At 36.5% G+C, this 27,921-nt stretch overlaps 2 protein-coding genes across 23 annotated transcripts in view; one reads left to right on the forward strand and one right to left on the reverse strand.

Annotated features, from left to right (window-relative positions):
• Window positions 1-148: 148 nt before the first annotated feature.
• On the forward strand, window positions 149-27,848 carry LOC112056161 (ecdysone oxidase). Of its 2 annotated transcripts, XM_052883003.1 has the most exons (4): window positions 149-925; window positions 24,214-24,332; window positions 24,906-25,042; window positions 26,187-27,848. In XM_052883003.1, the coding sequence occupies exons 2-4, from the start codon at window positions 24,221-24,223 to the stop codon at window positions 27,747-27,749; spliced, it is 1,812 nt and encodes a 603-aa protein (XP_052738963.1). In that variant the 5' UTR covers window positions 149-925; window positions 24,214-24,220; the 3' UTR covers window positions 27,750-27,848. The 2 variants fall into 2 exon arrangements, 1 of the variants encoding a protein (XP_052738963.1); XR_008251006.1 differs by lacking the exons at window positions 24,214-24,332; window positions 24,906-25,042; window positions 26,187-27,848 and adding exons at window positions 4,784-5,577; window positions 7,066-8,213 and having other exon boundaries at window positions 473-925.
• LOC112056158 (uncharacterized) overlaps window positions 8,204-27,921 on the reverse strand; it is a 59,949-nt gene continuing 40,231 nt past the window's right edge. The window contains exons 1-12 of one of the 21 annotated variants that reach the window (XR_008251010.1): window positions 17,663-17,907; window positions 17,395-17,574; window positions 16,811-16,983; window positions 16,415-16,537; window positions 15,879-16,079; window positions 11,525-15,799; window positions 10,878-11,082; window positions 10,219-10,534; window positions 9,741-9,913; window positions 9,381-9,516; window positions 9,037-9,237; window positions 8,204-8,957 (exon numbers count right to left, since the gene is read on the reverse strand). Coding sequence is in view for 1 of the 21 variants with exons in the window: in XM_052883005.1 (XP_052738965.1) it covers window positions 8,708-8,957; window positions 9,037-9,116 (330 nt within the window). In the remaining 20 variants the exon portion in view is untranslated. The other 20 variants (XR_008251017.1, XR_008251012.1, XR_008251011.1 and 17 more) reach the window with 20 other exon arrangements.

The raw sequence follows: 27,921 nt of genomic DNA on the forward strand, positions 1-27,921 counted from the left end.
ACTGTACACACGCAGTGGGTATGCTAACACTAAAAATAAAAAAATAAAAATTTTAATAAAAAAAATTCAACCGACTTCCAACTCAAAAAATAACTTTAACTAAAAAGCAAAAAATAACATCCTACCTATGTGCTACCTTCTGCAGGCTGATTATGTATCTCGACGTATCACTTCTAACTGTGTAACGCAAAGCTAAATTGAACACTAGTGTGTTTTTGCAATTCCGATTATGTAAGACAAAAGACAGCCACAATGCCTAGTGATATCGTTCTAGGCGCAAAATTTTATCGACATTATGCGACTAAATAAAATACACCCTTTCCCGGTACTACTTACTACGGGTGCGGCATACTTTTGCACATATACGCATTATACTTGATTTTGCTGTTTGTCTGTGGTGAAGTGAAGTGCCATAGTTTCTTTGTTGGTAAACAAAGCCGTATTATGTGTTTTCTAAAACACACAGCGTTAGATGAAGAAAGCTGATGTAAATTTGCCTTAATTTAGGTTGTCTATGGTTAAAAACTTACCGAATTGTCTGCAATTGTATACCTTTCTCTTTCTTTCACCAGCAGGCATCCTCTTCTAACATATAAGGATGCTTGAAACCTTTGGTGTCAATGTCATAGCGTTTGTAAAATTTTGCCGGTAAAACGTCGCAAAAATTTTCCAAGTTAAAAAAAGTGTTGAAATATTAAATATAGATTTAAAATTGTTAACACACAGTGTAATATCCTTAAATGGATGCTTAAGAGGAGGTGCAGCACCTTTAGGAGTATTATAGTGTTCTGTGAGGTGCAGTGTGCATGTGCATTGTGCACTCTGGTGAATCAGGTTCGAAGGTGAACGCTTCGTACGAGAGTCGACATTGAGGCTGAGGAGAGCAGATTCTTCATCCTCCAGGAATATCACCTCCACTTACAATGTAAGTACAAAATCAAATCGTATCAGACTTACTCGGATCCGAGAGTTGACGACGAGAGTTGGTGCTGAAAGTATATTTACTTGAATCTATAAACTACATTGCCGACACTACTGTCGAATGGTATTCTATTCCTGAAGTGATGAGACCTTCTACATCTGATTTCTTAAATAATCCAACCTCTAAAAAAAAAAAAAAATATATATTTTTCATTGCTTGCGCACGGTACAGAGTGTTATGAGAAATACACTATCCCATCAGTGGATTAGGGGCGTTTACAATAACCTGCGGAAGGATTATTAACGTACCACGTACCGTACGCATACCGAACTAGCGCGCTGTACAGCAGCCTGTCGCGTGTTTGCTTTTCAAACCTTAAAATTTTGACAGTCAGGCTCAGAATGGGGTATTCGATTTTTTTTTTAAATCTGGTATTGCTAGTCCTGGGTTTGTAGACCGTAAGCTGAACGAACAGCTGTGCCAATGTAAAATAAAGATTATTTAAGTAGCTTCAATTGAGAATTTAACAGCTGGACTATCTAACACTAAAATATAGCTATTGAAGTCAGGGTTGCAGGATTTGCTTGACTGAACATCAACTAATTCAACTGCTAATTGAATATTTGTAAAAGTATTTCTAAAAGAAGGTAGGTACAAATTCACATGTATTTATGTAATTTTATAAACTGAAATAAATGATATTTATTTTATATGTTGGGTTGTTCAATTCTGAGACTACAATGTAAATTGTGTGTAATCATATAGTATGGTTACTTACCATATTATATGATTATGGTGAGTGGGCATTTAGAGTTCTACCAAGTCAGAAATTTGACAGGGAGGCTTTGCATCCATAGGTGGATCACAGAGGTGGCTTAGCACTCTACCTTATATTACAGAGAAGAATCTTTTTAATGATTGCTTAGGAGACCATGCTCACCAGTGAAAACAGCAGGGCGCTAACAGTTTAGTTATGAGCTTAATAACTGGTGCAACAGAGATGACAAATGTGATGTACAATTTAAAATGACAGAAAATATTAGAGAAATTGAAAAAATACACATAAGAATAAAGAAGTTACTCAATCCAGGATGCCTACGTTGCATAGTCTTGGTAAAAAACAGAAAGAGGATTACTCCCAATTCTTGACCTCACAGGTCTGAGTTCATATGTCTCAGTGAAACATTTCCTATTAATTTCACAGACAGATGATGGGAATTTTTTATAGACAGATGATTGTTTAATGAAAGACAAGATTCATGAGGCTTATTATAATTAGCTTATTTTAGCATTTACCAATGATAGGGCAAAATAATGATAGTTTTAGAACAATGAAGTTCTACAATTGACAGTTCTAACCATTTTTCCTGACATCAATCTCAAAGAAGGTTCTCTATAGTTATTAATTGGATTGCAGAGATCCTATATGCAGAGGGTTTCCAGATAATTGTATATTTAGATGATTTTTTCCTAGTCAATCAGGATCATACAATATTAGTTTTCTCAGGTTGCGGAAACGCTGAGAATAGTGAGAATCTTAGATTGGCAGATAAATTATTACAAGTCTGCTCAAGAAGTAGAATATCTTGATCTAGTATTTCCATACCATACCTATTTTAACAAAACTCAAAGAAGACAATAAAAAATAAACACATCATAACCGAGAGGGTCAGAGATAGAGACAGTTGTCTTCGAGAAGCTCTAACTTTATTAGATTTGTTAAACTTTGCAAATTACACAGCTTAGAGGGTCCTCTGCGGTGTTGCAGGACCCAGCTGTTTCTAAGAGTGGTCAAGCAAGATGGGCCAAGAGCAAGAAAAGGTCTACCACTACTTGTCCAACAGGATCTAAATTTATGGTTAGAAACTGTTGTAAACAGTTCAACATCAATAGTCACACACAGTGTGACTCATTTTTACTTCTATAATGACAGATGCAGCAAGCTCTCGAGCCCACATGAATGGAACTTACCTATCAGAAAAGTGGGGTCCACGGCAGTCAAACAGAAGGGAGATGTATGTTGTGTTCACAGCCTTAAACAGTCAGGGGTTGACTCTACAAGGGGCACACATATTAATTCAACAATCCGACAATCAGACCCTTGGGGCATTCCTCGGGAAAGAGGGTGGCACACATTCTCCAGCATTGCTAGGACTCACAACCACAGTCCTAAAACTTGCAAAGCAGTTGCAGCCAACACTCACGGCAACCAATCTCTCGGAGAGTAACAGAATTGCAGATAGCCTATCGCAATGTATCGCAAAGTACCGGAGTGGCATCTTCTGCCCCAAGCCTCGGAGGTAATATTTCAAGTATGGGGTGTCCCAGACATAAACTTGTTCACGTCAAGAGCAGTCAACAGCTGTCGTATCTAGGATAAGTCACCTTTAGTGGTGTGCACTTCATAGATGCAATAATGCTATGCCTACCCAGAGGTCTGTGATAATGAGGATGGTACTTTTTGTAAGTACATTGCCTACCCTAGTTAAGGACTTTGTGCACGCCACTAGTTACCTTAGATTGCAAAGATTGTTCTGCAATTTTCTTTGACATTTACAGCTGACTATGGGACTATCAGCTGGGCTGGGCATTCCCCCACCCAGCTTAATACCAAGAGTTATAGCTCCCTTGATTAATTCAAAGGGAACATACATTCTAAAAGCACCAGAGTGGACTAAGTGTTTCTGGTTGCCAGAGCTGCGAACGAGGACTCTATCAGAGCCTCTTCCAGTAAAGAACCTGCGGAAGGTTTTAAATGATTGGACCACAGGCAATTGCCCAGCAAAAGTGGACAATTTCAGTGTTCTGGCCTTGAAAGTTGCGGGGTGGGCCCCAACCAAGGTGCTCACTGGTTCCTGTAAGAACAAAACTTGTTAAAAAGTTATTGGCAGACATCTACTAACAAAATATAATGCTGCAATTAAGAGATGGTTAACTTGGTGTGAGACCAATAAGATTAACCCAATAGCACCTGAAGGCCAGCAAGTGGCTAGATTTCTAGCAAAATTTTATTTTAGAAGAGCTTTTAGCTTATAGAACCATTCTTATATCATCAGCTATTTCAACTTACTGTACAGTTTCAGAGGCAGGTATCTCTAAACATTTTTAATATCATTATTATTTTCTTTTTTATTTTTTCTTATTCATCAAGTTCTAAAAAAAATTTCACTTACTCGGCTAGTGATAAAACACTATTTGAGTGTTTAAAGGTTTCAAATAACTCTGATTCTCCATCTGAAATAGCTTGGTGGACAATTTCAATACTCTTGCTAGCCTCAAATCATAGAATCCATGATCACTTCAATGGACAACAGTCTGGAGAAACTCAGTCTTTCTGAGGAAGGGATTATTCTCCGGCCAAGGTTTGGTTCAAGGACTAATTTAGATAGACTAGATGTTGCGGAGACATCCAGACCGACGGGTCTGCCCTGTCCATCACATTACTGATCTGAATTCTGGACATAGATGGGACACTGATACAACTGTCACAAGTCTATTTATCTCTCTAACAGAGAAATTGATACCTGTTTCCATAACAATGATGGTTCAGAAGCATTTTTTAAATAAGCTAATATTGATGCTCCACCAGGTAGTATTTGCTTGGCAATAGCCTCTAGAATAGGGGAAATTGGAGGAGTATTACAACTTTCTAGAAATTTTACTGTAAGCCTGTAAGCAAACTTAACGATTCTAAAGTTAATTTATTACTCATGTTTTTTTTTTCTTATAATAGTTAGAATGATTTATACATACATATAGTTAATTATGTTTTGATATTTTGTTTTTTGTTTGAATTTAGTTTTGGGTTATACTATGTAATAATAAGAAACTAATTATTTAATTTTTTATTTTTCATCATAGCATTTGATATTTATCACCAGCAGATAACAAACAGGTCTTCATCTAACGCTGTGTGTTTTAGAAAACACATAATAGGACTGTTTTGCATTCCAACAAAACAGGTATTATGTGTTGAATAAAACACACAGCGTTGCAGCAATCCTCTTGCTGGAGATTTAAAGACTATGACATTGACACCAAAGGTTTCAAGCATCCTTATATGTTAGAAGAGGATGCCTGCTGGTGAAAGAAAGAGAAAGGTATACAATTGCAGACAATTCGGTAAGTTTTTAACCATAGACAACCTAAATTAAGGCAAATTTACATCAGCTTTCTTCATCTAACGCTGTGTGTTTTATTCAACACATAATACCTGTTTTGTTGGAATGCAAAACAGTCCTATTAAAATATTAATAAAAAAATTGGTTTCGTTGGATCAAAGTACTTGCTACTGCTAGTTTTTTGTTTTCAATAGAAGTAATTAATTAATCATTTTATCGTATACATTTTTATTAGTGTTAATAGTTAATTTATCAAAGTAAACGGCCACTTTTACATAAAACATTATCTACACGAAAGTTCTTCAAAGTTTTATCGTCTGCCTATGATTAATTTAATGGTCGTTGTGATAATATGTAAAGTATATTGTATAGTGTTTTGTTTATTAAAGTTCATCGCTTGCAACTAAAGATGTCCGGGAAACTCAATGATCGCCTTGGCTTGGATCAAACTTGGCGATGGGTTGTTTTGGAGGGCCTTTGGAAAGTCAGGCTACTAAATAAACCTTCCGTGTTCGCGTCTGCCAGTGGCGTTGTGTAAGTTATCACATATCTATATTCTATATTATTATTTTAAAGAGGATGAGAGGAAATTTTTGATATTGTAGGGGGTAATCTCTGGATCTACTAAACCGATTTCGAAAATTCTTTCACCAATAGAAACTCACATAACTTGCGAGTGTAATAGGCTATATTTTATCCCTGTAGTCCCAAGAGAGTGAGAACTATGCAGGTGGAACTGTCGAGCATCAGATAGTAATTATATTCAATTGAAATTCATGATTTTCTATTATAAGTTTAACATAATACTTGGTTTTGTGACTAGCATATTGCATTAACAAGCCTTTTTAAACCACAACTATACCTGCACCATGTAACCTTTAAGTTCTAAGCATTAAGTACAAGACAAATAATCAAAATCAAACTTTGTCTCATTATGCAGATGTATTAGAATTGTTTGTATTTGTAGGTGTTTGTTTTAGTTACATTAAGGCTAAATATAAAATCCTACCTTGATTAGTAATTTTTTTATGATGATTGAGGCTAGCCACTTAAAATAATTAATTCAAATTTCAATTACAATATATAGTTAAGTTAAATCCTACAAGTATATGTATCTCCTACAAAACTGGATAAAATATAAGGCAAATCAAAAAACAAAAGAGCTCAGTTTAATCCCATAAAAGCCCAGTTGCTGCAGAGTATAGACTAGAGGGTTTGCCAGGGATATAGGTCCATAAGCACAGCAATAGCCCAGTGGATGTAACCTCTGCCTCAGACTCCAGAGGGTGTGGGTTTGTATCCAGTCCGGGGCATGCAGCTCCAACTTTTCAGTTGTGTACATTTTAAGATATTAAATATCACATGTATCAAATGGTGAAGGAAAACATCGTGAGGAAACCTGCATACCAGATAATTCTCTTAATTCTCTGCTTATGTGAAGTCTGCTAATCCGCTTTGGGTCAGAGTGGTGGACTATTGGTCTAATCATGAATGAATGAATAGTATTACCTAATCCAGTGTATGTAATTCTTAATGATAATAATTGCTAATTCAAATAATAATTTGTACTTTATATTTTCTTTTATTATGTACATGTTCAGCTTAATAAATATTGCACATTTTGATTTGTTAAATATCATCATTTTGATTTGTTAAATATCACATATAATGAATATTGTTATCATTTACAATAATGTATTGTTTATGATAACAATATTCATTAACCTGAAACTAAAGGATCACAAACATTCTTCGTCTGAAAAGAAGCTCAACATAAATACAACAAAGTATTATTTTTGTTATCACCATCTCACAGAAATATATTGTAGAACCAAGTAATATACCTGAGGTATAAATATATCAATTAACCCCCCCCTAGATTTGTCATTTATATAAACTCTTAATCAAGATATAATACATAGGCCATTTCTTATCTCAATATTCCCACAGGAATGAGATCTACTTAAAGAAACCGGGGGCATATGTAGTTCATGTAATAAAAAAATATTTTCTACATTTCAGATCAACATGAAGATGTGGGCTCTAAACTTTGAGTGCCAGGGACTGACTATGGAAGTCTCCATGTCGCTGGTCACCATTGAGGTGCAAAACACCTTGAAAAAATTGGTGATTCTGAATCCTTCATCTCTATGAACGATTCATGAAGAAAGAATTAAACAAACATTTAATGAACAGATTTTTTATAAGATTATTATCAATAATGACATTGCATATGAGAGAAAATTGTCAAATATAATTTCATTTTAATTTAATATAGTTAATTATGACATCACTGTATATAAAGAATATGATTATTATCATTTGGTTAATTTCAGTATTACATAGTATTAGATAAAAATTTTATTGTAAAATTGCACATCAAAATATGTTTTATTATCTATTATTAGGAGGAAATATTATTTAACTATTATTATTATCCCTAATAGCCCAGTGAATGTGACCTCTGCCTCCAATTCCGGAGGGTGTGAGTTCGAACCCGTTCCGGGGCACGCACCTCCAACTTTTCAGTTGTGTGCATTTTAAGAAACTAAATATCACGTGTCTCAAACAGTGAAGGAAAACATCGTGAGGAAACCTGCATACCAGAGAATTCTCTTAATTCTCTGCATATGTGATGTCTGCCAATGTAATCCAAATATGCTGGCCCATATTCGGCTCCTGTCAGAATGAGAGGGGTTAGGCATTGGCCTTCCCTTACCTTATCAGCCGATAGACGTCCACTGCTGGACATAGGCCTCTTACATGGACCTCCAAGCACAACGACCTTGAGCCGCGAACATCCAACCAACCGACCAACCACGCTTTCCAGTGCGGGGTCTCCCGAGTGCGGGTAGGCACTAACCCCTCTTACTGGGGGAGACTCGAGCTCAGCAGTGAGCCGAATATGTGTTTATAATGATGATGATGATGATGATGATGATGATGATTATTTAAGTAATTGTAAAAGAAAAAATTGAATACTACATTAGTTGTTTATCTATACAATTCAATAATTTTAAGAACAAAACATGTACCTACCACATTGTAGGAAATAAATAAATAATGATTTGATTAAAAACAATGTTGTTTAATGTTAAGCAGGTAGGGCCAGGTAGTTCTATATTTGTGTAACATCTATTACTTAAAAATAAAAAATATATTTACTTGTGTTGGTATTTTTTATTCAGACTTGATATATTGTTGTTGACAAATTTTGTTATAATATATATCTTTCATTCTTTAGTTTAATTTAATCAAGAAACGACCCTACTTACACATATAGGTACCCCCTCTAACAAAAATAGACTGAAGTATAGGTAAATATTTAACAAAAATGTAAATTAAAAATTAATTATAGATTAATTAAAAACATGACTACAATTTGAATTATCAACTTTAATAATTTGCTTCAAAATAAAAACACATACGCGTGGCGCAGTAAGTAGTGCTCCTGCATCCACGGTCATGGGTTCGATTCCCACACCTGGAAAATATTTGTGTGAAGAGCATGGGTTTTTTCCAGTGTGTGTGTATTTATACATTATATAAGTATTTATAGGTAGTATATAAATGTAAATGAATATTATAATATCAACTATCTTAGTACCCACAACACAAGCTACTCTGTATGCCTACTTTGGGGCTAGATAGTGCTTTGTATGGTTTAAGTATAAATAATTATACAGAAGGCTTGGTCACGAAAAAATATATCCAGTCCTTTGTCTGTATAGCTTGAGGGTTCTAGCAACTTGTTATCATGGTTTTGAGTGAGGAATCCTTGGACAATACTGCCATCACAAGGATTACTGTTTTCTGTATCCAGCCCTTGATCTAACAGCCAAGTGAAAGCTTCTTTAGGCGTTAGTTGAAACATTGTTAAGCTCTTCACTTCTTCAAAATTATTAGTGATTCTCCTAGAAAAATAAATCATAATGTAGGTATACATGGTACTGCCCAACAAGTTCTTATAAAGTAGGTATATAATATACTGACCTGTGATAAGTCTCCTCCTTCGGCTGCATAGCTTGAGGGTTTAGGAAACCAGAGTTCATGGTTTTGGAGTGAGGAAACATTTTACAATATGCACCCAACTACAAGGCTCCACCGTATTTCTGACACAGCAATGTTGTGCATATCTTCATGGGATCTAGGAGCAGCTCCCAAGATGGGGGTCATCATGCAAACATTGGTCACCTGAAAGAATTGAAGTGTGTATTGCAATGTATTATGTATTTTGCCTACATAAAAGTAACAGTTATATATAATTTATAGTATATAATTTATATTTGGATCCTGTAGTTTCATTAACTGACAGTTATACCTAAGCAACAGCTTACCTAACAACCAACAGCGGTCACTATTGGGCAGGTTTTCCTCAAGTGGTCTTATTGCACTGGTTCCATATGTACAAGTCATAAGATGCACCACCAAATTGAGCATCCACTATGTTATTATTAGATTGGCATCACATATCTGAAATATTAATTGACAATATATAAATAAGTTAATGTTTAAATAAAAGGAGGTACCATGCTTTTATTCAATTCTAATTGTTAGCCTCCTAGTAGCTCTTGGCTTGTAGGCCGAACTATTGTCACATGGGTGCAATCAATGCGCCCTAATAAAAAAAAAACTAAAAATATAATGAATAGGTTATGTTAGTTTCATACTGTGCTATAAGTTAGTTTCATACTTACTTATTTATAATGATTTTGTGTTTAATGCAAAGGGAACTTAACACATTTTTTTTAAACAGCTGGGGTATTCAGGAGCGTCAGCGACTTCATGTAGGCATTTGCTAAAAGATGCCTTGGCCATCACAAAGCCATTTGTATGATCCATTGGCATAAAAGTTTAAAGCTGCCAAGACCTGTAAATAATATTCAATGGTTTAATTTAGGTTCTTAGGATGACAGTGACCGATCTTTAGATAATATTATTTGTTTCTTACAATCTAACACAAATACTACTGGACTGATTATAAAAAATCTTTCACCATTGGTAAGCTACAGCACAGAGTAATATAGGCTATATAAAATATAGCCCGTATTACTCTGTGCTACCCCATATTCCCACAGGAACGGGAACTACACCGGTCAAACTATGGTGTGTCTGCTAGTACTGAATAAGCCTACTCCAAATCTTAAACCAACTTATCCTATGATGGAAGCTCACCATATAAAAATACCATATTCGGCTCACTGCTGAGCTCGAGTCTCCTCTCAGAATGGGAGGGGTTAGGCCCATAGTCCACGTCACTTGCTCAACGCAGAGAATGAAGAAAATTCCTTCATTCATTCATATAACTTACTTATCTCTAATTCATTGCGAACAGCAGTTGTTCGAAGACTTTGTATTTCTTCTAAAACCTGCTGGTATCGCGACACGAAAGTTTTGCAATGAACTCGACAAAGACATCTTTTTCGTTCCGTTTCCGCGTACAATACAAATGCTACATGCATTGTATTGTACATGGCAATGTCGGTAAACACTACAAAAATAACACAATTAATTAAATTCACTTCAACTAACTCTAAAACTGTAATTCTGCTTTATGAAATAAGTATGTAGGTAGGTACCTACTATATATTCTCAACTTTCGTCATATTTTACATGAAAAACTTTTCTAATTCTGATTTTATTGACTTACAAACTAATACCTTACTTACAAGGTATAGTACAAAATTCAAAAAAATCCTAAAAGTACTTTTATTTGTAATTATTGAATCACAGGCGTCAAGTAAACTTTATTAAAACACTGCTCGGTATTAGTTTCTATAGCGATTGACTTTGACAACTTCTGTGTCACCCAGTTCTATGATCATAATGCTTACATAATCGCTTAAACTGACTATCGATACGTAAAAACTGCGTTATAACTTGGATAAATCCCTACAAGTGACCGTGACAGAGAACGATCCAAGATGACGTCATTTCGGTGGGAGATGTGTGTTACATGATCGCAAAAACGAAAAATCGCTGTCATTTGTTGTCGTGACTGTGATTTTAAAGCGTTCACCGAGTTACATAATGACCCTGCTGATCAGTTTGAAGGCGGTGCCAAGCCAGTGTCGTGTTTTAATTAAAGCTGTTTCTGGAATAACCACAGAAATTTTGTAGTTTAAACGTATTTAATTAAAACATCACTGGCTTGGCACCGCCTTCAAACTGATCAGAAGGTAGCACATAGGTAGGATGTTATTTTTTGCTTTTTAGTTAAAGTTATTTTTTGAGTTGGAAGTCGGTTGAATTTTTTTTATTAAAATTTTTTAACTTTTTCTTGTACAAGTATGTACTTAGGCGAAGCAATAAGATCCTCATATTTTCAAGAAACAGAGGAAATTGGTTTTTAAATTAAATATTCAAAAGATAAAAATAAATATTTGGTTTTATATTTTGATTTGCTTTATTTGTTAGCACACACCATCCATGATTCATCCATTTTTTTATTCTTTACAAGTTGTAGTCAATACAACCTTACCTGCAGGCTGATTATGTATCTCGACGTATCACTTCTAACTGTGTAACGCAAAGCTAAATTGAACACTAGAGTGTTTTTGCAATTCCGATTATGTAAGACAAAAGACAGCCACAATGCCTAGTGATATCGTTCTAGGCGCAAAATTTTATCGACATTATGCGACTAAATAAAATACACCCTTTCCCGGTACTACTTACTACGGGTGCGGCATACTTTTGCACATATACGCATTATACTTGATTTTGCTGTTTGTCTGTGGTGAAGTGAAGTGCCATAGTTTCTTTGTTGGTAAACAAAGCCGTATTAAAATATTAATAAAAAAATTGGTTTCGTTGGATCAAAGTACTTGCTACTGCTAGTTTTTTGTTTTCAATAGAAGTAATTAATTAATCATTTTCTCGTATACATTTTTATTAGTGTTAATAGTTAATTTATCAAAGTAAACGGCCACTTTTACATAAAACATTATCTACACGAAAGTTCTTCAAAGTTTTATCGTCTGTAAAGTATATTGTATAGTGTTTTGTTTATTAAAGTTCATCGCTTGCAACTAAAGATGTCCGGGAAACTCAATGATCGCCTTGGCTTGGATCAAACTTGGCGATGGGTTGTTTTGGAGGGCCTTTGGAAAGTCAGGCTACTAAATAAACCTTCCGTGTTCGCGTCTGCCAGTGGCGTTGTGTAAGTTATCACATATCTATATTCTATATTATTATTTTAAAGAGGATGAGAGGAAATTTTTGATATTGTAGGGGGTAATCTCTGGATCTACTAAACCGATTTCGAAAATTCTTTCACCAATAGAAACTCACATAACTTGCGAGTGTAATAGGCTATATTTTATCCCTGTAGTCCCAAGAGAGTGAGAACTATGCAGGTGGAACTGTCGAGCATCAGATAGTAATTATATTCAATTGAAATTCATGATTTTCTATTATAAGTTTAACATAATACTTGGTTTTGTGACTAGCATATTGCATTAACAAGCCTTTTTAAACCACAACTATACCTGCACCATGTAACCTTTAAGTTCTAAGCATTAAGTACAAGACAAATAATCAAAATCAAACTTTGTCTCATTATGCAGATGTATTAGAATTGTTTGTATTTGTAGGTGTTTTTTTTAGTTACATTAAGGCTAAATATAAAATCCTACCTTGATTAGTAATTTTTTTATGATGATTGATTACAATATATAGTTAAGTTAAATCCTACAAGTATATGTATCTCCTACAAAACTGGATAAAATATAAGGCAAATCAAAAAACAAAAGAGCTCAGTTTAATCCCATAAAAGCCCAGTTGCTGCAGAGTATAGACTAGAGGGTTTGCCAGGGATATAGGTACAAGACAAATAATCAAAATCAAACTTTGTCTCATTATGCAGATGTATTAGAATTGTTTGTATTTGTAGGTGTTTGTTTTAGTTACATTAAGGCTAAATATAAAATCCTACCTTGATTAGTAATTTTTTTATGATGATTGAGGCTAGCCACTTAAAATAATTAATTCAAATTTCAATTACAATATATAGTTAAGTTAAATCCTACAAGTTTATGTATCTCCTACAAAACTGGATAAAATATAAGGCAAATCAAAAAACAAAAGAGCTCAGTTTAATCCCATAAAAGCCCAGTTGCTGTAGAGTATAGACTAGAGGGTTTGCCAGGGATATAGGTCCATAAGCACAGCAATAGCCCAGTGGATGTAACCTCTGCCTCAGATTCCAGAGGGTGTGGGTTTGTATCCAGTCCGGGGCATGCAGCTCCAACTTTTCAGTTGTGTACATTTTAAGATATTAAATATCACATGTATCAAATGGTGAAGGAAAACATCGTGAGGAAACCTGCATACCAGATAATTCTCTTAATTCTCTGCTTATGTGAAGTCTGCTAATCCGCTTTGGGTCAGAGTGGTGGACTATTGGTCTAATCATGAATGAATGAATAGTATTACCTAATCCAGTGTATGTAATTCTTAATGATAATAATTGCTAATTCAAATAATAATTTGTACTTTATATTTTCTTTTATTATGTACATGTTCAGCTTAATAAATATTGCACATTTTGATTTGTTAAATATCACATATAATGAATATTGTTATCATTTACAATAATGTATTGTTTATGATAACAATATTCATTAACCTGAAACTAAAGGATCACAAACATTCTTCGTCTGAAAAGAAGCTCAACATAAATACAACAAAGTATTATTTTTGTTATCACCATCTCACAGAAATATATTGTAGAACCAAGTAATATACCTGAGGTATAAATATATCAATAAACCCCCCCCTAGATTTGTCATTTATATAAACTCTTAATCAAGGTATAATACATAGGCCATTTCTTATCTCAATATTCCCACAGGAATGAGATCTACTTAAAGAAACCGGGGGCATATGTAGTTCATGTAATAAAAAAATATTTTCTACATTTCAGATCAACATGAAGATGTGGGCTCTAAACTTTGAGTGCCAGGGACTGACTATGGAAGTCTCCATGTCGCTGGTCACCATTGAGGTGCAAAACACCTTGAAAAAATTGGTGATTCTGAATCCTTCATCTCTATGAACGATTCATGAAGAAAGAATTAAACAAACATTTAATGAACAGATTTTTTATAAGATTATTATCAATAATGACATTGCATATGAGAGAAAATTGTCAAATATAATTTCATTTTAATTTAATATAGTTAATTATGACATCACTGTATATAAAGAATATGATTATTATCATTTGGTTAATTTCAGTATTACATAGTATTAGATAAAAATTTTATTGTAAAATTGCACATCAAAATATGTTTTATTATCTATTATTAGGAGGAAATATTATTTAACTATTATTATTATCCCTAATAGCCCAGTGAATGTGACCTCTGCCTCCAATTCCGGAGGGTGTGGGTTCGAACCCGTTCCGGGGCACGCACCTCCAACTTTTCAGTTGTGTGCATTTTAAGAAACTAAATATCACGTGTCTCAAACAGTGAAGGAAAACGTCGCGAGGAAACCTGCATACCAGAGAATTCTCTTAATTCTCTGCATATGTGATGTCTGCCAATGTAATCCAAATATGCTGGCCCATATTCGGCTCCTGTCAGAATGAGAGGGGTTAGGCATTGGCCTTCCCTTACCTTATCAGCCGATAGACGTCCACTGCTGGACATAGGCCTCTTACATGGACCTCCAAGCACAACGACCTTGAGCCGCGAACATCCAACCAACCGACCAACCACGCTTTCCAGTGCGGGGTCTCCCGAGTGCGGGTAGGCACTAACCCCTCTTACTGGGGGAGACTCGAGCTCAGCAGTGAGCCGAATATGTGTTTATAATGATGATGATGATGATGATGATGATGATGATGATGATGATGATGATGATGATGATGATGATGATGATGATGATGATGATGATTATTTAAGTAATTGTAAAAGAAAAAATTGAATACTACATTAGTTGTTTATCTATACACTTCAATAATTTTAAGAACAAAACATGTACCTACCACATTGTAGGAAATAAATAAATAATGATTTGATTAAAAACAATGTTGTTTAATGTTAAGCAGTTAGGGCCAGGTAGTTCTATATTTGTGTAACATCTATTACTTAAAAATAAAAAATATATTTACTTGTGTTGGTATTTTTTATTCAGACTTGATATATTGTTGTTGACAAATTTAAAAAAATGTAAATTAAAAATTAATTATAGATTAATTAAAAACATGACTACAATTTGAATTATCAACTTTAATAATTTGCTTCAAAATAAAAACACATACGCGTGGCGCAGTAAGTAGTGCTCCTGCATCCACGGTCATGGGTTCGATTCCCACACCTGGAAAATATTTGTGTGAAGAGCATGGGTTTTTTCCAGTGTGTGTGTATTTATACATTATATAAGTATTTATAGGTAGTATATAAATGTAAATGAATATTATAATATCAACTATCTTAGTACCCACAACACAAGCTACTCTGTATGCCTACTTTGGGGCTAGATAGTGCTTTGTATGGTTTAAGTATAAATAATTATACAGAAGGCTTGGTCACGAAAAAATATATCCAGTCCTTTGTGTGCATAGCTTGAGGGTTCTAGCAACTTGTTATCATGGTTTTGAGTGAGGAATCCTTGGACAATACTGCCATCACAAGGATTACTGTTTTCTGTATCCAGCCCTTGATCTAACAGCCAAGTGAAAGCTTCTTTAGGTGTTGGTTGAAACATTGTTAAGCTCTTCACTTCTTCAAAATTATTAGTGATTCTCCTAGAAAAATAAATCAAAATGTAGGTATACATGGTACTGCCCAACAAGTTCTTATAAAGTAGGTATATAATATACTGACCTGTGATAAGTCTCCTCCTTCGGCTGCATAGCTTGAGGGTTTAGGAAACCAGAGTTCATGGTTTTGGAGTGAGGAAACATTTTACAATATGCACCCAACTACAAGGCTCCACCGTATTTCTGACACAGCAATGTTGTGCATATCTTCATGGGATCTAGGAGCAGCTCCCAAGATGGGGGTCATCATGCAAACATTGGTCACCTGAAAGAATTGAAGTGTGTATTGCAATGTATTATGTATTTTGCCTACATAAAAGTAACAGTTATATATAATTTATAGTATATAATTTATATTTGGATCCTGTAGTTTCATTAACTGACAGTTATACCTAAGCAACAGCTTACCTAACAATCAACAGCGGTCCCTATTGGGCAGGTTTTCCTCAAGTGGTCTTATTGCACTGGTTCCATATGTACAAGTCATAAGATGCACCACCAAATTGAGCATCCACTATGTTATTATTAGATTGGCATCACATATCTGAAATATTAATTGACAATATATAAATAAGTTAATGTTTAAATAAAAGGAGGTACCATGCTTTTATTCAATTCTAATTGTTAGCCTCCTAGTAGCTCTTGGCTTGTAGGCCGAACTATTGTCACATGGGTGCAATCAATGCGCCCTAATACCCGGGCAATCCAAATTTTTTCATAAATCTGTAAGTAGATGTTAATCTAGATTAAGCACCTGGGTATATGTCTATTTACAGTAACATCCTGTGATATGAATAAGCACTCTGTGTATTATTTATCAATCTCAATCAATAATCAATCTCATTTTGCAAATAAGTTTTTATGCAAAATCAACCTATGAAAGATTCAGTGTGGTAGTGAACACAAATTAGTTGAGTCTTAGAAAAAAAAAACTAAAAATATAATGAACAGGTTATGTTAGTTTCATACTGTGCTATAAGTTAGTTTCATACTTACTTATTTATAATGATTTTGTGTTTAATGCAAAGGGAACTTAACACATTTTTTTTAAACAGCTGGGGTATTCAGGAGCGTCAGCGACTTCATGTAGGCATTTGCTAAAAGATGCCTTAGCCATCACAAAGCCATTTGTATGATCCATTGGCATAAAAGTTTAAAGCTGCCAAGACCTGTAAATAATATTCAATGGTTTAATTTAGGTTCTTAGGATGACAGTGACCGATCTTTACTGTAATACTACTGGACTGATTATAAAAATCTTTCACCATTGGTAAGCTACAGCACAGAGTAATATAGGCTATATAAAATATAGCCCGTATTACTCTGTGCTACCCCATATTCCCACAGGAACGGGAACTACACCGGTCAAACTATGGTGTGTCTGCTAGTACTGAATAAGCCTACTCCAAATCTTAAACCAACTTATCCTATGATGGAAGCTCACCATATAAAAATACCATATTCGGCTCACTGCTGAGCTCGAGTCTCCTCTCAGAATGAGAGGGGTTAGGCCCATAGTCCACGTCACTTGCTCAACGCAGAGAATGAAGAAAATTCCTTCATTCATTTATATAACTTACTTATCTCTAATTCATTGCGAACAGCAGTTGTTCGAAGACTTTGTATTTCTTCTAAAACCTGCTGGTATCGCGACACGAAAGTTTTGCAATGAACTCGACAAAGACATCTTTTTCGTTCCGTTTCCGCGTACAATACAAATGCTACATGCATTGTATTGTACATGGCAATGTCGGTAAACACTACAAAAATAACACAATTAATTAAATTCACTTCAACTAACTCTAAAACTGTAATTCTGCTTTATGAAATAAGTATGTAGGTACCTACTATATATTCTCAACTTTCGTCATATTTTACATGAAAAACTTTTCTAATTCTGATTTTATTGACTTACAAACTAATACCTTACTTACAAGGTATAGTACAAAATTCAAAAAAATCCTAAAAGTACTTTTATTTGTAATTATTGAATCACAGGCGTCAAGTAAACTTTATTAAAACACTGCTCGGTATTAGTTTCTATAGCGATTGACTTTGACAACTTCTGTGTCACCCAGTTGTATGATCATTAAGCTTACATAATCGCTTAAACTGACTATCGATACGTAAAAACTGCGTTATAACTTGGATAAATCCCTACAAGTGACCGTGACAGAGAACGATCCAAGATGACGTCATTTCGGTGGGAGATGTGTGTTACATGATCGCAAAAACGAAAAATCGCTGTCATTTGTTGTCGTGACTGTGATTTTAAAGCGTTCACCGAGTTACATAATGACCCTGCTGATGGTAAGTGATGATGCAATCTAAGATCGAAGCGCGCTAAATTGTTAGAGGGAGGATAAAAATCCACATTCCTTCTGGTTTCTACACGATGTACCGGAACGCTAAATCGCTTGGCGGTACGTCTTTGTTCCGGATGGAAACTAGCCACGGCGAAGCCTACCCATATAATTTCATTACCAGCATTGAGTTGACGGAAGTAATTGATGGACCATCCGATCTCAATTGGGATAATCAAACTGCCTCGTCGGTTCACTGGTGAGCCTATGTGGCTTCGGAACACAAAGTCCTGGATTCGAGACCTGGGCCGGGCTGTGAGATATTTATTTCTTTCTTCTCAGAATTCATCAGTTAAATTGTCAGTCCGGAAGCATCCGGCCTAGTATCATTGACATATGTAATCATTATCATCATCAACAACCCATATTCGGCTCACTGCCGAGCACTAGTCTCCTTTCAGAATGAGAGCGGTTAGGCTAATAGTCTACCACGCTGGCCCAATGCGGATTGGCAGACTTCACACACGCAAAGAATTAAAATTTCTCAGTTACCTATACAGGTTTTCTCACTGTGTTATTCTTCACCGTTTGAGACAAGTGATATTTAATTTCTTAAAATGTACATACTAACTGAAAAGTCCGAATCGAAGGCAAAGGTCATATTCACTAGGGCACAGTAGATAAGATAGACAATATAATAATCAATAATTACAAATATAAAATACTACACACCTAATGATAAGTGATGATGCAATCTAAGATGGAAGCGGGATAACTTGTTAGGAGGAGGATGAAAATCCACACCCCTTTCAGTTTCTACACGACATCGTACCGTAACGCTAAATCGCTTGGCGGTACGTCTTAGTCGGTAGGGTGGTAACTAGCCACGGCCGAAGCCTCCCCCAGCCAGACCTGGACCTATTAAGAAAACCTAGGCCCAGCCGGGGATCGAACCCAGGACTTCCGTCAAGTAAATCCACCGCGCATACACGCCACGGAGGTCGTCAAAAACGATATGGACTAACTACTTAGACGGTATTCTAAATAGTTTTGCTGGTGGGAGGCTTCGGCCGTGGCTAGTTATCACCCTACCGACAAAGACGTATCGCCAAGCGATTAAGCGTTCCGGTACGATGTCGCGTAGAAACCGAAAGGGGTGTGGATTTTCATCCTTCTCCTAACAAGTTAGCCCGCTTCCATCTCAGATTGCATCATCGCTAACCATCAGGTAAGATTTTAGTCAAGGACTAATGAATAAAAAAAAAGCCACAGCGATAGTGTCAATTTGTTCAGATTGTTACCTAGTCAGTTAGTTGTTGATTTTACATTAAGACACGTATTTTACCTTATATTACGTAATACATAATTATATCCATCTATGCTAATATTATAAACTAGCGGACGCCCGCTATTTCGTCCGCGTAAAACTTGTTATAAACTTTCAACCCCTATTTCACCCCCTTTATATTTTCGCATGTTTTATATCTATACTAATATTATAAAGAGGTAAAGTTTGTAAGTTTGTAACAATTTTTTGAAATGGGGTAATCTTCGGAACTACTGGTCCGATTTTAAAAATTCTTTCACCAGTAGAATGCTACGTTATCGGGGAGTGCTATAGGCTATATTTTATATTTCTATCATATATAACTACTGAGTTATCGCGAGTTTTCTCTTACAGGTCGGACCGAAAAACTTACTTATTCGCATGCGCTGCCTCAACCATTGCGTATAACTGAAATAAATGTATGGAGGCTTTTTGAACCTTTAAAAGTTCTACAAAAAAGTCCGCGACACCATATATCTATCTTTTATATTTTAGCAGATATAGTACCTTTAGTACTTTAATAAATTATTTAAATTTTAAATTAAGGTTTACGTCATTATTTACACAACTGAACTTAAATCCTTATCAAAATAAATTATTTAATAATCACAAGGATATTATAGAGATAAGATTTGCCCTTTACAGTATGTTAATTAGTTATATAGTTTCGGAGATAATACAAAATTTCTGAAAGTCGCCAAAATGCCGCTATATGACGCCCCGCGGTTTCAATTACGTGGTTCCCGTTCCCATGCGAATATGAGGATCAAACATAGCCTATGACACTCGCAAATAATGTAGCTTTCTGTTGGTAAAAGAATTTTCCAAATCGGTCCAGTAGATCCAGAGATTACCCCCGACAACCACACAAACTTTACCTCTTTATAGTATTAGCATAGAAGTCGCTTGGGAAATTATAGTCTTTTGGTCATTGCACCACGCACAAATGACTGGACCAATTTTGCTGAGGGTAGGGATAGGATAGGGGTAGGGAAGGGGTAGGATAGAGGTAGGGTAGGGGTAATTTAGGGAAAGTGTAGGGTAGGGTAGGGTACGGATAAGGTAAGGGGTAGTGTAGGGTAGGGGCAAGGTAGAGGTAGGGGAAGGATATGGAACGTATAGGGTAAGGGAGGAGTAGGATAGGGGTAGGGTAGGGTAAGGTAGGGTAGGGGTAGGGTACGGGTAGGGTAGGGTTAGGTTAGGGGTAAGGTAGGGGAAGGGAAGGGTTAGGGTTAGCGGTAGGGTAGGAGTAAGGTAGGGGTAGGGTAGGGGTAGGGTAGCATAGGGTATGGATAGGTTACGGGTAGGGATAAGGTGGGGGGATGGTTAGGGTAGGAGTAAGGTAGGGGAAGGGTAGGGTAGGGTTAGGTAGGTTTACGAGCAGGGTAAGGTAGAGGTAGATAAGTTTACATCAATTTTTACGCGGACGAAGTCGCGGGCGTCCGCTAGTTTAAATATATAATAAATAGTCCACTAATCATTTTACAAAAATATAACTCAAAATATGAACGATTTATATTAGAAAAAAAATTCAACCTGTTTTTAATCCTAAAGGGTAGAATTTTGAAAAATCTCGATTCACATTATTTTTAGTATTTTCCTACCTACCATTTTTTACGAATGTAACTTGAAAAATGAACTTTGTATACAAACATTCAACCCTTAATACGCCCTCTACTGGTTTTATTTTCGTAACAAAACGTATCCTATAACCTTCTTCGTATGTCTCAAATCGTGCCAAGTTTCATTTGAATTCATTCAGTAGTTTCAGAGTAATGACCGGCCAACAAAACACAGACATGACAATGGACACACGGACAAGACAGACACAAAAAAATTACTTCGTTTTACTTTAAATTGTTATAATTTAACATTCAAGCTGTATCTACTGAGATAATTACAATGCTAAGATAATATAGCTTTTGGCCACAAAACTGCTGTTCAAACTTAAAAACCGAATGATATACCACAACTCTAAACTAAGAAAATTTAATAAAATTGGCAATCGCCAGTTGGTTTACCTCAATTCAGTACGCGAAATAGAAGCAAACTATATAAAGTCAGTGATTTTTTTTTTATAACTAAAATATTTTCAAAAACAGTAAAGTAATAGTACATCTATACTAATATTATAAAGCTGAAGAGTTTGTTTGTTTGTTTGATTGAACGCGCTAATCTTAGGAACTACTGGTCCGATTTGAAATTTTCAAATCGGACCAGTAGTTCCTAAGATTAGCGCTTTTCAGTGTTCGATAGCCCATTTATCGAGGAAGGCTATAGGCTATATATTATCCACGTATTCCTACGGGAACGGGAACCACGCGAGTGAAGTGAGTCAGCTAGTTATGATATAAGTGCGGTAAGTTGAAAATTACAGCCGAGGCGATATTGCAGCTCGAGCCAAAGGCGAGAGCTGTAATAAGGAAGCAGAGGCTGTAATTATCAAAGCGCACGTATGTCATACGACGTTTTATAACACATTTGCTAGGAAACACACTTTCTGAAAATTAATTTGCATCTTTGCTTGTTTTCCTTGATGACATTTAGATATGCTTGTCGTTAATTATGCACAGATAACAAAGTGTGCATACCAGCGCTTGTTTTTTTTTAGATAAATGCACCAAAAATAGCCAATATAAATATTTACTAATAAAGTAAATTAATATTTTTGTGTTTCTGACATTTATTGTCAAAATTATTAAAATAAAAGAATTAAATGTTTTTTTTTATATTTTACCTCAACAAAGTTAATTTTATTCATAAAATGTTGAGCACTTTTCTGACATAATAAACATAAAATCTCTTTGCCAAGATTTATAAAAGTACCTTACGTTATTAGACGCATGATAAAGGTTTTATATTACATTAAGGCACATGTGCATTTTACTTTGCATTACGGCACATATGCGTAATGAGATAAATTACCATATTGAAATTGGTGAAAAGCGATACTTTACGAGCAAATGTGTTTTAAAGGTCATTCATTACATTGCTCTTAGTTGTCAGAAATAAATTGGATATTAATTCCAACTAGCCGACAAGGGTAGTTTATCTTGGCCCACTTCCATCTTACTCGTAGATTGCATAATTACTAACATTGTCACTAAATCAAAAAATCAAAATCAAAAATCATTTATTTCAAGTAGGCTCAGTTTACAAGCACTTTTGACACGTCAGTTGACTATTTGTAAAGATTCTACCAACGGTTCGGAAGGCAGGTTCTGCTGAGAAGATACCGGCAAGAAACTCAACAGTTGCTCTTTTGAAAAAGTCATACAGTATTATAATTTACAATTGATAACAATTACAATTTCTTATAGTTTTATTTCCTGTGTGAAGGTGGAAGTTGATCAAATGGCCTCCAAGCGCTTTTATCTTTAAGGAACTCATCAATGTTGTAGTAACCTCGACTAAGTAAATGTTTTTTAACACATTGCTTAAAGCTATTGGCATTGGCAGGTCCATCACAGTCTTGGGGATCTTGTTATAGAAGAGTACACCCAAACCCACAAAAGATTTTTTTACTCTTTGGAGACGATATGCAGAAATAACTAACTTATGCCCGTGTCTAGTAAGACGTGGGTTTAAATCTCCTTTTCGTTTGTACAAATTAATATTTTGTCTTACATAGACTATACTGTTATATATATATATATATTGACAGGCTACTGTTAGTATACCTATTTCTTTAAACTTTTGACGAAGGGACTCGCGTGATTTTAATTGATATATTACTAGCTCGCCTAGTGCCTAGTACATTGAAGGAGGGGGATCTTTGCTCAATATACTTGGCTTATGATTTGGCTGGTGAAAGGCTTCAGTCGTGGCTAGTTATCACCCTACCGGCAAAGACGTAGTCAAGCGATTTAGTTGACGGCCTCCGTGGTGCAGTGGTGTGCGTGGTGGATTTACAAAACGAAGGTCCTGGGTTCGATTCCCAGCTGTGCCGATTGAGGTTTTCTTAATTGGTCAGGTCTGGCTGGTGGGAGGTCTCGGTCGTGGCTAGTTACCACCCTACCGACAAAGACGTACCGCCAAGCGATTTAGCGTTCCGGTACGATGTCGTGTAGAAACCGAAAAGGGTGTGGATTTTCATACTAATCCTAACATGTTGGCCCGTTTCCACCTTAGATTGCATCATCACTTACCATCAGGTGAGACTGCAGTAAAGGGATAACTTGTAGATAATTAAAAAAAAATAGCTTTCTCATACGATGTCGTATAGAAACCGTAAGGGAAGTGAATTTTCATGCTACTCCTAATAAATAGCCCGCTTCCATCTTAGATGCATCATCACTTACCATCAGGTTAGATTTTAGTCAAGGACCAATTAGTAAAAAATAAAAAATAAAAAAAAATACTTACCCTCTTCTCTATAATATAGAGGTAGACCACGCCTGGGCCTGTAGCCATGTGGTCTATTCTCTTTCTACAAACGCCGCTTCGAAAATTTAAAAACAGGTCACGTGATCAAGTTGCCGATCAGAGGGCCTAGTGGCAGTTTGATACTGTAGTAACAGTATACTATCGCGTTAACGTAAACGCGAATTTCTAAGGAATTCAACTAGCGCCATCTACAGTATCTAACAGTATGAAAACATTGAAAACTCCCACTAGGCACACGGATCTGTCATTCCCATACATTTTGTTAGTTTTCAAAGCGTTAGCGTTTTTAGAAAGAGAGCGACGCGCCACATGGCTAAGGCCCCAGGCCCTGTAATGTGGCTGTTTTAAAATAGGCTATCAAAACGATTGTTTTATTTTTACAGCACAATCATGGACGCCGCGGCAGCTATAGCCTCGGCTAACTATACTAAGGGTCTCTTCCTGGCGTTGTCTGCGCTAAGCCTGAGCTTATTCAAGTGGCCAGCACACGTCTCTGTTCCCGGTAACAAGGATTATTGTAATCCAGATTAACTAAACATTTTACGCATATAAAAAACTAAACGACCTCATTGGCAATGTAACATTAAGTCCTGATTTGGTATCCAGGTCAGGTCCTAGAATATTGGTGTTTTTTTTTAAAGAAAAAAAGAAAGAAAGAAAAAACATTTATTTAAAAAATTGTGCCATACACCACAATGCCTAAGTATCCACTATTGTAGTGTCTGATGCTTCAACCACCTGAAAAATTGAAAATCAAAACTAAAGTAGTTGAAGCATCAAAAACCACTTCGTCCTGTGTGTTTTTCTATTTAGAGATTTTCAGCAGCAGCTCGGAGTTGGTAAGTCAGTGGGACTCTTACTCCGTGCCTCGGAGAGCACGTTAGGTTACATTTTCGCACAGAGTGAGACAAGCAGCTTGAAAAACCAAACGTCACGCGTCTCCTTGACATCCGCATATACAAACTTTTTTTCATAATTTGTATTTCAAAATTTAACACGCTTGATCAGTGAGCCTTAAAAATACGCTAATAATGATGACGGAACCCTAAAAAGGTGAAATACGATTAATTTCCAGATAAAGCCCAATATGATTTTGTTGTGATTGGTGCTGGCACCGCCGGCAGTCTCATCGCGAACCGACTGAGTGAGGACTCCGACACGCGCGTCCTGCTCATCGAGGCCGGCGGAGACCCGCAGACTCTCAACACAGAGGTGCGTTGGGTTTGGAATTAACCAGATACTTCAAACAGTGCGTGTTGCCAGTGATGACATATGGTTCCGAGACTTGGTCGCTAACTATGGGCCTCATAAGAAGGCTCAGAGTCACACAGCGGGCGATGGAACGAGCTATGTTAGGTGTATCATTGCGTGATCGAAACAGAAATGAGGAGATCCGCAGAAGAATCAAAGTCACCGACATAGCTCAACGAGTTGCGTAGCTGAAGTGGCAATGGGCGGGGCACATAGTTCGAAGAGCCGATGGACGTTGGGGTCCCAAGGTGCTGGAATGGCGACTCCGCACTAGTAAGCGCAGTGTTGGCCGACCACCCACCAGGTGGACTGACGACATCAAGCGAGTCGCAGGGATTCGCTGGACTGCAGGTGACTCAGTATCGTGATGTTTGGAAGTGCCTTCAAAAGGCCTATGTCCTGCAGTGGACGTCCATTGGATGATATGATGATTATACGGGGAAAATGGAACACAGGTTCGTTGTGAGTTAAAAGGTAGGCAAAAAGGCAGTACAATTTGCGTCTGTAAAGTTCAACCCACTTTGGCAGTGACCGTATGTATAAATATAAGTATAAGATTTTAAATACTCGATTTTTTTTCAACTGTAGGTAATCGATACTAATATTATGAAGAGGGAAGATTTGATTGTTTATTTGGTTGCATTGAATAAGCTACGAAACTACCTACTGAACGAATTTGAAAAATTATTTTACTGCTCGGAAGTTACCATCCCCGAGTGCTATAGGCTATTTTTATCCCCGTATTTCTACGGGAACGAGAAACACGCGGGTGAAACCGTGTGATGTCTGCTAGTATTGCATATTTTTCAGCAAAATTAAAGTACAGATTTTAAGTGGGTAATGTACGAAACGAAAAAAAAACTATTTTGTCAATTCATGTTTTGAATTTTCAGTTTTATTCCGCATATATATCTAACATGCAGTGGTGTGCACTTCATATATGCAAAAATGTATTGCATACCCTAAGGGCTCATTACGAACCTAGATTGATGAAGGAATTCTCTATTTTGTATACGATTTGTACAAATACCTAGTGCATACCCTAGTTTAAATCCCTGTGCACGCCACTGCTAACATGAGTATGAAAAGCGATATTTTATTACAGTTAGCTGGTTTGTTCCCATACCTGCTGAACACTGAGATGGATTGGAACTACACAGCGGAGAACGACGGCTACACCGCCCAATACCACAGAAACAAATACGTCAATTTACCCACCGGGAAGGTTTTGGGGGGATCCAGTACCCTTCTCCACTTCTTCTACCTAAGAGGTCATCCTTGTGAATACAAACTATGGGAAGAAGCCGCAGGTGATGAGGCTTGGAGCTGGTGGAATCTTCTTCCGTACTTCAAAAGACATGAGCGTTTGGAAGACCAAGATATACTCAATTCTGAGTCTTCATACTTCCATGGAACGGATGGATCAGTCGCGCTTACCAAAGAAGATAGAGAAGCGACGTTGAAATATTTGGAAGCTTTCCGGGAAACCGGACATCCTATTAAAAAAGACCTTACCACCGATGATTCGATAGGATTCGGACAGCCCTTGTATTACATAGCCAAAAATGGTACTCGACAAAATAGCGCAGAGTGCTTCTTAGCACCTGCTAAATACCGTTCCAATCTTCACTTAATGAAAAAAACAACAGTGAGAAAAGTTCTTTTTGATGCCAACAAAAGAGCTATTGGCGTCGAATGCAGTACACCAGACGGCAAAATCATCAAAGTATACGCTCGGAAGGAGACTATACTATCGGCTGGCACTTTGAACACACCAAAGATCCTGATGTTGTCGGGAGTGGGCCCAAAAAGTCACCTCAAAAGCGTGGGTGTTCCATTAGTTCATGATTCACCGGTAGGCCAGACATTCCAAGATCGTACAGCTGTTATTTTGGTTCATGGCTTAGAAAAAACCAACGATACACCCCCACCGCCGAACCCGGCCGACTTTCCAGCGCCAACTATTATTGGAATAAGTGCTTTGAACGAATCCAAGAGTTGCCCTGATTATATGACACTGAACTTTGTAGTCAGAAATAACCCTGCAGCTCTGTTGCAGTTTACGTCTGTATTCTTCGGTTTGAATGACAATGTAAGTAATCAGCTCGCAACTGCCGGAACGGGAAGGGAAGTCCTCTTCACAATATTGAATTTAGTGAACTCTGCGTCAACTGGAAAAGTTTTGTTAAGGAGTTCAAAGCCTGAAGACCCACCAAAGTTCTACACAGGATATTATTCGAAAGAAATAGATTTGAACAACACTGTCGCATACATACGTGACTTTATCAAGGTAGCGGAATCGAGCACTTTCAAAAGCGTAAACGGCGAATTGATACATTTCGATTTGCCAAGATGCAAAGGATTGAAAAGAAACACGACGGAATATTGGAAGTGCTATATCCTGAACATGATGGATAGCACCTATCTTTACAGTGGCACGTGCCCCATGGGTGCAGTCCTTGACTCCAGACTTCGTGTTAAGGGGGTCAAGGGTCTCAGAATCGGAGACGCCAGTGCTATTCCTAACCAAATCTCTGGCAATATTATCACAGCCAGCATGGTAATTGGCGAGAAATTGGCAGACATGGTAAAGCAAGACAACCACATAGAATCAAGTTCTCCTTGGAAATATTTAACTGAGTTTTTGTCTCGCTTAACACGTAATTAAATCTTCTTTTGTGACACTTGTACTTGTAGAAGTATGTAGACGAGGCAATAATGACCTCATATTTATAAGAAACTTAAGAAATCGGTTTTGTAAATTAAATTTTCAAAAGACAAAAATAAATATTTGGTTTATATTTTGGTTTGCTTTATTTGTTAAATTAATCAAAATTTAT

The sequence above is a fragment of the Bicyclus anynana genome, chromosome 8 (genome assembly GCF_947172395.1).
Source record: "Bicyclus anynana chromosome 8, ilBicAnyn1.1, whole genome shotgun sequence".
Classification (NCBI taxonomy): domain Eukaryota; kingdom Metazoa; phylum Arthropoda; class Insecta; order Lepidoptera; family Nymphalidae; genus Bicyclus; species Bicyclus anynana.